This window comes from Ranitomeya imitator, chromosome 2, assembly GCF_032444005.1.
Source record: "Ranitomeya imitator isolate aRanImi1 chromosome 2, aRanImi1.pri, whole genome shotgun sequence".
NCBI classification, from domain to species: Eukaryota; Metazoa; Chordata; class Amphibia; order Anura; family Dendrobatidae; genus Ranitomeya; species Ranitomeya imitator.
The window spans coordinates 830,940,722-830,954,431 of record NC_091283.1 but is presented as its reverse complement, the minus strand read 5'-3'; the positions used below and the strand labels follow the sequence as shown (position 1 = coordinate 830,954,431).

General features: G+C 43.2%; 2 protein-coding genes across 5 annotated transcripts in view; one reads left to right on the top strand and one right to left on the bottom strand.

The window, feature by feature from the left end:
• LOC138666016 (alpha-2-macroglobulin-like) overlaps positions 1-13,567 on the top strand; it is a 30,345-nt gene extending 16,778 nt beyond the window's left edge. The window contains exons 5-12 of the mRNA XM_069754071.1: positions 7,678-7,729; positions 8,575-8,751; positions 8,859-8,937; positions 11,439-11,571; positions 11,658-11,735; positions 12,336-12,498; positions 12,915-13,132; positions 13,212-13,567. Of these exons, the coding sequence (XP_069610172.1) occupies positions 7,678-7,729; positions 8,575-8,751; positions 8,859-8,937; positions 11,439-11,571; positions 11,658-11,735; positions 12,336-12,498; positions 12,915-13,132; positions 13,212-13,316 (1,005 nt within the window). The 3' untranslated portion in view covers positions 13,317-13,567. The remainder of the gene's footprint in view (positions 1-7,677; positions 7,730-8,574; positions 8,752-8,858; positions 8,938-11,438; positions 11,572-11,657; positions 11,736-12,335; positions 12,499-12,914; positions 13,133-13,211) is intronic.
• LOC138666017 (ovostatin-like) overlaps positions 1-13,710 on the bottom strand; it is a 219,747-nt gene that overhangs the window by 162,155 nt on the left and 43,882 nt on the right. The gene's annotated exons all lie outside the window — the stretch shown is intronic.

Here is a 13,710-nt window from a genome sequence, read left to right as displayed (position 1 = left end):
AGTATACAGCAGAGCCCACATTGTAGTATACAGCAGAGCCCACATAGTAGTATAGAGCACAGCTCACATAGTAGTATACAGCACAGCCCACATAGTAGTATATTGCAGAGCCCACATAATAGTATATAGCACAGCCCACACAGTAGTATACAGCACAGCCCACACAGTAGTATACAGCAGAGCCCGCATAGTAGTATAGAGCACAGCCCACATAGTAGTATAGAGCACAGCCCACATAGTATACAGCAGAGCCCACATCTCTTCTCCCCCCCAGAATGGCCCCACAGTACAGTAAAAAAAAACAACACACTGCTCACCTCACCTCGAGCCCGCGTTGTTCCCTGCTCCTGTCTCAGCGGCTGCCGCTGCACTGCCTGGGACACAGTGTCAGTGGCAGAGCAGGGAATGATGGGAGAGGGAGCATCAGGTGATGCTCTCTCCTCCATCATTGCATTCAACTGTAGTTGAATGTGGCAGCGGCGCTGGGGGGGAAGGGTGAGTCAGCGTGCAGCGCCCCAAAATGGCGCCAGTCCTGCCCCTCTCTAGGCTATGAATATTATCCCTCAGCTGTCTGCGTAGCCTTTCTGGCTATAAAATATAGGGGGACCCCACGTCATTTTTTGGGGGGGGTCCCCCTATTTTAATAGCCAGTAAAGGCTATGCAGACAGCTGCGGGCTGATATTCATAGCAGGCTACAAATATTGGCCCCCGGCCATCGGCTTTCCCCCTCCAAGCAGAAAATTGCGCAGGAGCCCACGCCGTTTTTTTCCATTTTTTTTAATTACACGCTCATTAAGGCCTTTTTCACACTTGCGTCGGTACTGGTCTGTCGCTATGCGTCGGGCCGACGTACCGATGCACGTTGTGAAATTTGTGTACGACGTGGGCAGCGGATGCAGTTTTTCAACGCATCCGCTGCCCATTCTGAAGTCCGGGGAGGAGGGGGCGGAATTTTGGCCACGCATGCACGTTAGAAAATGGCGGACACGACGGACAAAAAAAGTTCACGTTTTCGTGCCGACGGTCCGCCAAAACACGACAGATCCGTTGCACGACAGACGCAATGTGTGGCCATCCGTCACGATCCGTCGCTAATACAAGTCTATGGGTAAAAAACGCATCCTGCGTGCACATTTGCAGAATCCATTTTTTCTGCTGGATCCATTTTTTTCTCATAGAGTTGTATTAGCACCGGATTGCTCCTGATGGCCACACGTTTCATCCGTTTTTTGCTGGATGCGTCGTGTTTAGGCAGACCGTCGGCACGAAAAAACATTCAAGTGAACGTTTTTTTGTCTGTCGCGTCCACAATTTTCTACCGCACATGCTCTGCCGAAACTTCGCCCCCTGCTCCTCGGATTTCAGAATGGGTAGCGGATGCATTGAAAAACTGCATCTGCTGCCCATGTCATGCACAAATTTCACAACGTGCGTCAGTACGTTGGCCCAACGCATAGCGACAGGCCTGTACTGACGCCAGTGTGAAAGAGGCCTTAATGAGCGTTTAATTTAAAAAAAAAAAACAGAAAAAAACGGCGTGGGCTCCCGCGCAATTTTCTGCTCAGAGGGGGAAAGCCGACGGCCGGGGGCCAATATTTGTAGCCTGCTATGAATATCAGCCCACAGTTGTCTACGTAGCCTTTACTGGCTATTAAAATAGGGGGACCGCCCAAAAAATGACGCGTGTCCCCCTATATTTTATAGCCAGGAAGGCTATGCAGACAGCTGCGGGCTGATATTCATAGCCCAGAGAGGGGCCATGGATATTGGTCCCCCCCGGCTACAAATACCAGTCCGCAGCCGCCCCAGAAATGACGCCAATTCTGGCACTTAGCCCCTCTCTTCCCACTCCTGTGTAGTGGTGGAATATGGGGTAATAAGTGGTTAATGCCACCTTGCTATTGTAAGGTGACATTAAGCCGGGTTAATAATGGAGAGGCGTCAATAAGACGCCTATCCATTATTAATCCAACACTAGTAAATGGTTAATAAAACACACACACATTAGGAAAAAAGTATTTTAACCATACTTACCATACTTCAGTGCCTGCAAAAAAACGTAAAATAATAAACCGTATACTACCTGTCGACCGTAGTCCAATTAATAACGAGTGTCCCACGACGATCTCCCCTATAAAACAGTGACATCGGCTGATGTCACTGCTCCATAGGACCTTCAGTGACACACTGACAGGAGACAATGGCTCCTGCAGTGCATCACTGAGAGGTTACTAGAGTTCAAAGTCTCACATTATGGCAATTGCTGCGTGGGAAAATTTCTCACACAGCAATGCCAAAAGTGAGACTAGGGACTATTTTTTTACAGCGGCGGAGGAATACAGTGCGGAAGGATATCCTCCTCCCGTCGTTGTATTCCTGGAGCCCCTAGAGAGCGGTCGCATCAGCTGATGCTGCCGTTCTCCACGGGAGATCGTCGTGGGACACTCGTGGATTTCTGCGGATCAGGGAGTATATTGGTTGTTTGTTATTTTAATCTTTTTTACAGATGACACTGGCTTCGGGGATCAAAATGACAAGTGATGATGAATATGTACTCTATGTTATATGTACTGTATGTCTATATGTGTGTATTGTATGTAATGTATGAATGTATTGTATGTAGTATGTATGTAGTATGTATGTAGTATGTATGTAGTATGTTTTATGTATGTAGTATGTATGTAGTATTTACAGTTAGGGCCAGAAATATTTGGACAGTGACACAAGTTTTGTTATTTTAGCTGTTTACAAAAACATGTTCAGAAATACAATTATATATATAATATGGGCTGAAAGTGCACACTCCCAGCTGCAATATGATAGTTTCCACATCCAAATCGGAGAAAGGGTTTAGGAATCATAGCTCTGTAATGCATAGCGTCCTCTTTTTCAAGGGACCAAAAGTAATTGGACAATGGACTCTAAGGGCTGCAATTAACTCTGAAGGCGTCTCCCTCGTTAACCTGTAATCAATGAAGTAGTTAAAAGGTCAGGGGTGGATTCCAGGTGTGTGGTTTTGCATTTGGAAGCTGTTGCTGTGAGCAGACAACATGCGGTCAAAGGAACTCTCAATTGAGGTGAAGCAGAACATCCTGAGGCTGAAAAAAAAGAAAAAATCCATCAGAGAGATAGCAGACATGCTTGGAGTAGCAAAATCAACAGTTGGGTACATTCTGAGAAAAAAGGAATTGACTGGTGAGCTTGGGAACTCAAAAAGGCCTGGGCGTCCACGGATGACAACAGTGGTGGATGATCGCCGCATACTTAATTTGGTGAAGAAGAACCCGTTCACAACATCAACTGAAGTCCAGAACACTCTCAGTGAAGTAGGTGTATCTGTCTCTAAGTCAACAGTAAAGAGAAGACTCCATGACAGTAAATACAAAGGGTTCACATCTAGATGCAAACCATTCATCAATACCAAAAATAGACAGGCCAGAGTTAAATTTGCAGAAAAACACCTCAAGAAGCCAGCTCAGTTCTGGAAAAGTATTCTATGGACAGATGAGACAAAGATCAACCTGTACCAGAATGATGGGAAGAAAAAAGTTTGGAGAAGAAAGGGAACGGCACATGATCCAAGGCACACCACATCCTCTGTAAAACATGGTGGAGGCAACGTGATGGCATGGGCATGCATGGCTTTCAATGGCACTGGGTCACTTGTGTTTATTGATGACATAAGAGCAGACAAGAGAAGCCGGATGAATTCTGAAGTGTACCGGGAGATACTTTCAGCCCAGATTCAGCCAAATGCTGCAAAGTTGATTGGACGGCGCTTCATAGTACAGATGGACAATGACCCCTAGCATACAGCCAAAGCTACCCAGGAGTTCATGAGTGCCAAAAAGTGGAACATTCTGCAATGGCCAAGTCAATCTCCAGATCTAAACCCAATTGAGCATGCATTTCACTTGCTCAAATCCAGACTTAAGACGGAAAGACCCACAAACAAGCAAGACCTGAAGGCTGCGGCTGTAAAGGCCTGGCAAAGCATTAAGAAGGAGGAAACCCAGCGTTTGGTGATGTCCATGGGTTCCAGACTTAAGGCAGTGATTGCCTCCAAAGGATTTGCAACAAAATATTGAAAATACAAATATTTTGTTTGGGTTATGTTTATTTGTCCAATTACTTTTGACCTCCTAAAATGTGGAGTGTTTGTAAAGAAATGTGTACAATTCCTACATTTTCTATCAGATATTTTTGTTCAACCCTTCAAATTAAACGTTACAATCTGCACTTGAATTCTGTTGTAGAGGTTTCATTTCAAATCCAATGTGGTGGCATGCAGAGCCCAACTCGCGAAAATTGTGTCACTGTCCAAATATTTCTGGCCCTAACTGTATGTTGGATGTATGCAGTATGTATGAATGTATTGTATGTAGTATGTATGTAGTTTGTTGTATGTATGTAGTGTGTATGTAGTATGTGGTATGTATGTAGTATGTATGTAGTATGTATGTTGGATGTATGTAGTATGTATGAATGTATTGTATGTAGTATGTTGTATGTATGTAGTATGTATGTAGTATGTATGTTGGACGTATGTAGTATGTATAAATGTATTGTATGTAGTATGTATGTAGTATGTTGTATGTATGTAGTATGTATGTAGCATGTGGTATGTATGTAGTATGTATGTAGAATGTATGTTGTATATATGTAGTATGCATGAATGTATTGTATGTAGTAAGTATGTAGTATGTATGTAGTATGCTGTATGTATGTAGTATGTATGTAGTATTTATGTTGGATGTATGTAGTATGTATGAATGTATTGTATGTTGTATGTATGTAGCATGTATGTAGTATGTATGTAGTATGTGGTATGTATGTAGTATGTATGTAGTATGTATGTTGTATATATGTAGTATGCATGAATGTATTGTATGTAGTAAGTATGTAGTATGTATGTAGTATGCTGTATGTATGTAGTATGTATGTAGTATCTATGTAGTATGTATGTATGTAGTATGCATGTTTGTAGTATGCATGTAGTATGTATGAAGTATGTTGTATGTAGTATATATGTATGTATGTAGTTTGTATGTAGTATGTATGTTGTATGTAGTATGCATGTATGTAGTATGTATGTAGTATATTGTATGTAGTATGCATGTAGTACGTATGTATGTATGTATGTTGTATTTTGTATGTATGTATGTATGTAGTATGTATATAGTATGTGGTATGTATGTTGTATGTAGTATGTTGTATGTATGTAGTATGTATGTAGTATGTATGCTGTATATATGTAGTATGCATGAATGTATTGTATGTAGTAAGTATGTAGTATGTATGTAGTATGTATGTAGTATGCTGTATGTATGTAGTATGTATGTAGTATGTATGTAGTATGCTGTATGTATGTAGTATGTATGTAGTATGTATGTTGTATTTTGTATGTATGTATGTATGTAGTATGTATATAGTATGTGGTATGTATGTTGTATGTATGTAGTATGTTGTATGTATGTAGTATGTATGCTGTATATATGTAGTATGCATGAATGTATTGTATGTAGTAAGTATGTAGTATGTATGTAGTATGCTGTATGTAGTATGTATGTAGTATCTATGTAGTATGTATGTATGTAGTATGCATGTTTGTAGTATGCATGTAGTATGTATGAAGTATGTTGTATGTAGTATATATGTATGTATGTAGTTTGTATGTAGTATGTATGTTGTATGTAGTATGCATGTATGTAGTATGTATGTAGTATATTGTATGTAGTATGTATGTAGTACGTATGTATGTATGTATGTTGTATTTTGTATGTATGTATGTAGTATGTATATAGTATGTGGTATGTATGTTGTATGTAGTATGTTGTATGTATGTAGTATGTATGTAGTATGTATGCTGTATATATGTAGTATGCATGAATGTATTGTATGTAGTAAGTATGTAGTATGTATGTAGTATGTATGTAGTATGCTGTATGTATGTAGTATGTATGTAGTATGTATGTAGTATGCTGTATGTATGTAGTATGTATGTAGTATGTATGTTGTATTTTGTATGTATGTATGTAGTATGTATATAGTATGTGGTATGTATTTTGTATGTATGTAGTATGTTGTATGTATGTAGTATGTATGCTGTATATATGTAGTATGCATGAATGTATTGTATGTAGTAAGTATGTAGTAAGTATGTAGTATGTATGTAGTATGTATTTAGTATGCTGTATGTATGTGGTATGCATGTAGTATGTATGAAGTATGTTGTATGTAGTATATATGTAGTTTGTTGTATGTATGTATGTATGTAGTTTGTATGTAGTATGTATGTTGTATGTAGTATGCATGTATGTAGTATGTATGTATGTAGTATGTATGTAGTATATTGTATGTAGTATGTATGTAGTATGTATGTAGTATGTATGTAGTATGTATGTAGTATGTATGTATGTAGTATGTATGTATGTATGTATGTAGTATGTATGTTGTATGTAGTATGTATGTATGTATGTATGTAGTATGTATGTAGTATGTATATATTATGCAGTTTTTTTTTGTTTGTTTTTTTTACATTCAACACATTAGCCGGATGATGGGACTACTACTGTCCCATCATTGGCTAATGTGTCAATCACTTCCATTGTAACAGGCATAGCCCGATGGGACTTGTAGTCTCATCGGACGATGCCTGCACACAAACACAAAGACCCCCGGCAGGCCGAACAGACCCCCGAGAGGCCCGTACAGACCCCCGGCATGCCGCACAGACCCCCGGCAGGCCGCACAGACCCTGATGGGCCCGCACAGATCCCTGGCAGGCCGCACAGACCCCCGGCAGGCCACACAGACCCCCGAGAGGCCTGTAAAGACCCCCGGCAGGCCGCATAGACCCCTGAGGGGCCCGCACAGATCCCCGGCAGGCCGCACAGACCCCCGGCAGGCCGCACAGACTCCCGAGAGGCCTGTACAGACCCCCGGCAGGCCGCACAAGTCTCTGGCAGGCCGCACAGACCCCTGAGAGGCCCGTACAGACCCCGGCAGGCCACACAGACCCCCGAGAGGCCCGTACAGACCCCCGGTAGGCCTGCACAGACCCCCAGCAGCCTGCACAGACCCCCGAGAGGCCCGTACAGACCCCCGACAGGCCTGCACAGACCCCCGGCAGCCCGCACAGACCGCCGAGATGCCCGTGCAGACCCCTGGCAGGCCCGCACAGACCCCCGAGAGGCCCGTACAGACCCCTGGCAGGCCTGCATAGACCCACCATGGTCCCACACAGACACGCAGTCTCCGCCCATGCACCGCCCACACTCTTCCCCCTTCCGGAACAGGATGTACAAGGAAAGAAAGGGCTTATTTTCATTCCGATATTTGTGTCCCATTGACTTGCATTGGTATCGGGTATCGGTATCGGCGATATCCGATATTTTTTGGATATTGGCCGATACAATCCGATCCCGATATTTCCGAATATCAGAAGGTATCGCTCAACACTGATCATTAAGAACCTCTTACATGGTGCCATCATTATGTTGTAGGCACTCGTGCATTGTTGTGGTGGCTTATTTGAAAGGATGTCACAAGCAGTAGGAGCTCTGATGGCAACTGATAATTTTGGCAGCTAAACAAGTGTCCTGTAAAAAATGATTTGTTTGATCATTGTGGAAATGCCCTTATTAAGAGTACATTTTCCATCTTTTGCTTTCCAGCCTGAAGGAATCAATCAGGAACACACTTCAAGAAATCAAGTCTTTGTGAATAGTAAGTGACTTCTCAGGCCTCCTCCAAACTAATTACCATAGAGCACAGGTGGGCAACTTTCCTGAGGGGCTGGGGCCACATGAGACCATGATTGTTGTGTAGGCCAAACCAATAAGACAAAATTACCTTTGTTCAATATTGGCATATAATATGTGCAATACAGAGCAGAATGAAGTCTGCGGACACCCTCCTGGATAGTTTGAGCCCCCACATGGCCCTCCAGAAAACAGCGTGATCCTCCACATGGCCCTCCTGTATACGGACATGCCTGAACACACTCTGGACTTTGCAGTGTGCGCTGACTCTTCACGTAGCGGACATAAAGTAGTGGCGTCATCACGTCTGTCGTACATGTTGAATGGTGTCAGAAGGAGCAGGCAGCTCCCTCCTCCACCATTGTATTTACCGCTATTTGTTTTCCGAGGATGCGGATGGCAGTGATATTGGGACGCAGGGGGAGCAGCTGCATGTTGTGGACCAGTGTTTAAAACCTCTCCATTCACAGGTTGGACTATAGCAGCCAGATTTGGCAGATGAGCCACACTCTTCCCAGGTCCTACCGTAGGATAATATTTATAAAAAAAAAAAGTCTACATTTTTGCACACATCTTCATTACTTTTTTTAAATTTATTTATTTTTTTATAGACAACAATGTCCAGCTGCCTATCCATATCGCTCTTCCGGAGAACGTGGTTCCCGACTCTGCCAAAGCTTCTGTGACTGCTGTGTATTTCTTTCTCTACTAATCGCATTACTTCTCAAGATCCTGAATCTTCCAAGAAACGGATCTGGTTCTGAAGCTTCCATCTATGAATAATCACAATGCTCACAATCTTCCCTACAGGTGATCTTTTTGGAGTCTCGTTAAGAAGCCTTCTGGATTTGGTCCAGAAACCTTATGGTTGTGGAGAACAGAATCTCGTTCGAGTGGCCCTTATTCTAGCGGTATTGGATTATCTGAATAACACCGGACAACTAACTGAAGTAATTTACCAAAAAGCAAAAGCTTACATGAGCGAAGGTGAGTGTCATTGCTTTATACTATGAGGGGGAAAAAATAAATCGTTTCTCAAAAAATGGCTTGTTATAGATTTTCTAAGTCTACTAGTATATCTGGTTTTTTTTTAGGATACTACCGCCATCTTTTTTGTGCTTCTGGTGGAGCTTACCGACTACTTCAGAACTCCATAGAAAACGATAACTCTATGTAAGTAACATTGTTGCTGTTAATGAACATCCACTTAAATATTAAAGGGTAATTCCAAGATATATATATATATATATATATATGTATATATATATATATATATAATTTTATTTTTTTTCCTTGCTTTCTCCCCCTCTCTTTAAGTGTTTAATATCCTGCTGATTTTTATAACAATACAGCAAGCACCCATGTAAGTGACTCTTCACTGAAATCAGGGTCTGTCTCTAAATTAAGCTGCTCTCCTTTTTAGGGAGCACAAAAGCCTGATCAGATTCCCTTTTAAAGAGCCTGTTCATATTGGCTGAGCACACATTGCCAAGCTACTTTCCTAAGTGCAGACAAAACATCGGCTTGCACTCAGACTAGTGTTCGAGGGCCGTGGGCCAAACGCCTCCTATATTAACCTTCGCGACAAATGGCTATGAATTATATATAATTTCTTATGTCCCTGCCTTTGATGCCGGCTCCAGCATCTTTCCTGGTACTTGATTGCTAATTTAATCGGCCATCAAGTACCTCAAACACCTGCAGGTAGATCCAAGATCCACCCATGGCTAACAAGTTAAAATCCGCTGACGATCACTGACAATGGCTTTTGGCACGCACCAACCAGAAGCTCATCACAAGTCCCACACATCGGCATCCCGGTCATGTGATCGTGGGGCACCATTGGGTTTTCATGACGGTTGGGGGTCTGCAGAAAATCCCTGCACCTGTCATTATGAACGCCAGCGTTCATAGATCTTTATTTTTGCTATACATAGCAGGGCCGCTTGCCCCCTTGCTTCACATCTCCTAGGGCAGGGGTGGGGAACCTCAGGCCCATGGACCTTTTATGGCTCTTGATTACTTATTATCCAGCCCCCTGGCAGATTTTCAGAGACCATGGGATTTACAGGGCAGCTGTATTTTGATGGCCACCAGCCCATTAATTTCTTCTTGCTCAGAGCAGTGCACACGCTATATGGAAAAACTGACCTGTTATTAGGATTTTCCAGGTTCGTACAAGTATGTGCGGAGCCCCAGGGTCCTGGTCATCACAGTGGTATTGCTTTCCTCTCGGGGAGAGTGATGCTACGTTTGGAGGCAATGAAGGAGATCTCTTTATCAGGTAACACAATGCATGCAACATGTTCACACTCCAGATCAGAAGGGGGAGCTCTAAGCCTGTTTAAGGTGAACTCCCCTATAAAACATCCTGATTTGGAGGTAAAAGGAGTTCAGTCAGTTGAGTTCCTGTCAGAGACAGAGGGAAAGGAAGCAGAGGAGCCGTGTAGCCTAAATTGCTACAGCTCCTGGAAAGAGACATTCAGAAGGCAGAATTGTATTACAGCAAGGAAAGTCAGAGCAAAGGAGAGGATATCAGAAGGGGACCAGCCCCGGTCAGGCTGTCTCCTTCGGAGGCGCAGAATTCCAGTAGCCGGAACACCGAGGGAGTTCCGGCTACTTCATGCTTTACTTCAGAGACTGGCAGGACAGCTAATTGCAGGTTACCTGTTTGCACCTCCACCCAGGAGGCACGGTGGCACCCCTCAGAGGCCGGGACGTGCTAGAGTCTCTATAAACAGCCTCAAGCCACCAGTCATACTGGTTTGTCCTATCCTATATGGGGGACAGAGAAAAAGACACTACATCTGTGAGGACCTTATGTTAAGCCATAGGCCGTAAGGAGCTACAACACTGCAGCGCTAGAGGAAGGCTACTGATTTCCACCTGGACAAGGGGACTCTGGATTTGCCTCCAAACCAGCCAGACTCTGCCTGCCTGTGATCTGGTGCCCTGGACTGTGGATGCTGATGTCTTCAGTAAAGGTAAAGAGACTGCACCCTTGTGTCCTCGTTCTTCACTGCGCCATTTCTCATTCACCATCTACACACTGGGAAGCCCTGGGGAAACACTTCACCTGTGGGAAGGTATACCATCTAGCTGCCATAACATCACCCCAGCGGACCCCTTAAAGCAGCGCCAGTCACCCTGACCGAATACCACAGGTGGCATCACGAACATTCCCCTTAAAGACCTTTCTCTTTTATACGGACGTCCCAGGGCCACAGACCAGGTCAGCCACCATGACACCCCCCTGTGAACCGAAGGACCCAGTACCGAGTACCCCACGGCCCCATGGGAGCGCTCCATATGCACATACCAAACATGCAGACTTTAGTTTGAGCGGTAAAAAAAAAAATGTGGAATTGCAACTTCAACACACATGGATTTTTTATTTCTTTTTTCTTTTTTTCCAGCACACTATATGGTGTCATTCAGAAGTACAGCTCGTCTTACATAAAAAGCCCTCGTGCAGTCATATTGATGGAAAAATAAGTTATGGCTCTTGGGAGAAGGGGGATTGATAACTGCCTAGGGGTGAAGGGGTTAATCTAACCTTCTCTAAATTCAAGAAAACCTGATCACATTGATCAGCATGTTATTGGCATAATCTGCCCGATTATCTCAGATGAAGACATGATCCCCGGCCTTACAACTTGCTACTTAATCCACAGGCTGAAGGCTTACAGCTTTAAGACATTTGAGAAAGCCAAAAAACACATCTACGTCGATGAGGACCGTCAACAGCAAACCTTAAACTCGCTGAAAAACGCCCAAAGACTGGATAATGGCTGCTTTAAGTCCCAGGTGAGGATCTTTAAACCCTTCCTGACAAATCTTCCTTATTTTGTCCTACTACTGTTGGTAAAAAAAAATTTTTTTTTCTTTTTCAGGAATCTGAAACAGATCGTGAGATTTCCTTAACAGCTTATGTTTCCATTGCACTTTTGGAATACGACTACAGCTCTGAGGTATGTAAAGTGTGAAAAATATATAATTCTGCCAAGAGGTTTGGCAATTAAGGGGCCTTCAACACTGAGGAACCAAATTCAACCTAGGTGTCTCCTGACAAAGCAGGAGCTAGACCTATAAACGGTCATAGGAGCCACTGATGCCGACACTCTCTCATGTTTGGCTCAGTTGTCGAAATTGATTGTTCGTGGCTGATATGAAGGAATGCTCTTTTGACTTTGGTTCCCAGATTTTTCAGTAAAACTAAATTTTCACATGTTAATTAAAATCTGATATTAATTGAGAAGTGAACTGACTGTAATGGCATAAAGCTAATTAAACTTGTACCTCAGGTGTCAATCAGATGTTCTGTTTTGAAAAAAAATGATCATTTTGATCTGTAACTAGTTGGATGAGAAACGGGCAAGTCTGATAAAGATGTATTGATGAGACTTGCCTGTTTCTGATCCAACTAGTTAAAGATCAAAACTCTGTTTGTTAAAAAAAAATATATATATATATATATATATAATATTTATAGATATTTTACCTAAAAATCAATGAAATCTGAGGTGGTATGAAAAAAATGCTAACTGGTGCTCCCACCACTTAATCTCTAGGATACTCCGCTGACTGGTGCTTTGGAATGTCTGAAAAACGCATCCAAGAGCGAGCAGAAAATCTACGATCGAGCCATCATGCTCTACGCCTTCACACTGGCCAAACTCCCAGAATATAGCCAACCCTTGCTTCAGAGTCTGATGAGCAAGGCCAAAGTTGAAGGTAGCACTGCTCAAGCGTTGTAGAAATGTCTTGTTACACGGGCACGGGCACAAGGGCACAAGGGGGCATTCTCTGCGTCTGGAGGAGAGAAGGTTTTTCCACCAACATAGAAGAGGATTCTTTACTGTTAGGGCAGTGAGAATCTGGAATTGCTTGCCTGAGGAGGTGGTGATGGCGAACTCAGTCGAGGGGTTCAAGAGAGGCCTGGATGTCTTCCTGGAGCAGAACAATATTGTATCATACAATTAGGTTCTGTAGAAGGACGTAGATCTGGGGATTTATTATGATGGAATATAGGCTGAACTGGATGGACAAATGTCTTTTTTCGGCCTTACTAACTATGTTACTATGTTACTATGTTACTTATCCGTCCTGTACTTTAACTTTTTTAATCTTTGCCTTATTTGTAAATGCAGCCGACACAATTCACTGGGAACGTGAAGATGTTCGCGCGAGAAAAGCTGTTCCGTTCTTGTCTCCGTATCGCTCGGCAGACATAGAGATTACCTCGTACGTTTTGCTAAGCATGGCAGCGGACCCCGATGTAACTCAAGAAAGCCTTACAAAGATGGCCAAGGTCTCCATGGGGCTTGCTCGCCAGAAAAACTCACACGGTGGATTTGTTGCTACCTCGGTAACTATTAGAGTTATGACTCCTCCAAGTTCTCAGAATCGCATTGACTCGATATTAACCACTTTGTTCTGTTTTGTAGGACACTGTTGTGGCCATTCAGGCTCTGGCTGCCTATGCTAAGCTACTATACACTCCCAATTCTCAGCAAACTGTAGTAGTCCGAAAGGATCAGAGCTCTGACTAGCGGTGGATACCGCGTCTCTGACTGCCACGCCGGCACGCCGTTCACCTGGGCTCCTGTGCATTACCGGTTACCCGATCTTTGGACATTTCGCTTCCCTGCAGATTCACTCTGCTACAGTGCTGATGTGGGACACTTTTACATGCGGTCATTCACGCATATCTCTAACCCTGCACATTGTTACTGAGGAAGGCCGTCTATTGTGGCCGAAACGTTTAATTTGATAACTATATTAAATCATAAAATTCCACAAAGTTGAGTGCCTAAGTTTATTTTCTCTTGATATATGGTGTTGGACCCTACTTGGGCACCTCTTCGGGTAGTGCATACGGTGTTGTTCCTCTCCAAATGTGACCTGGTTTTGTTTCCCCCACTACCCATATTATCCTGTATCCCT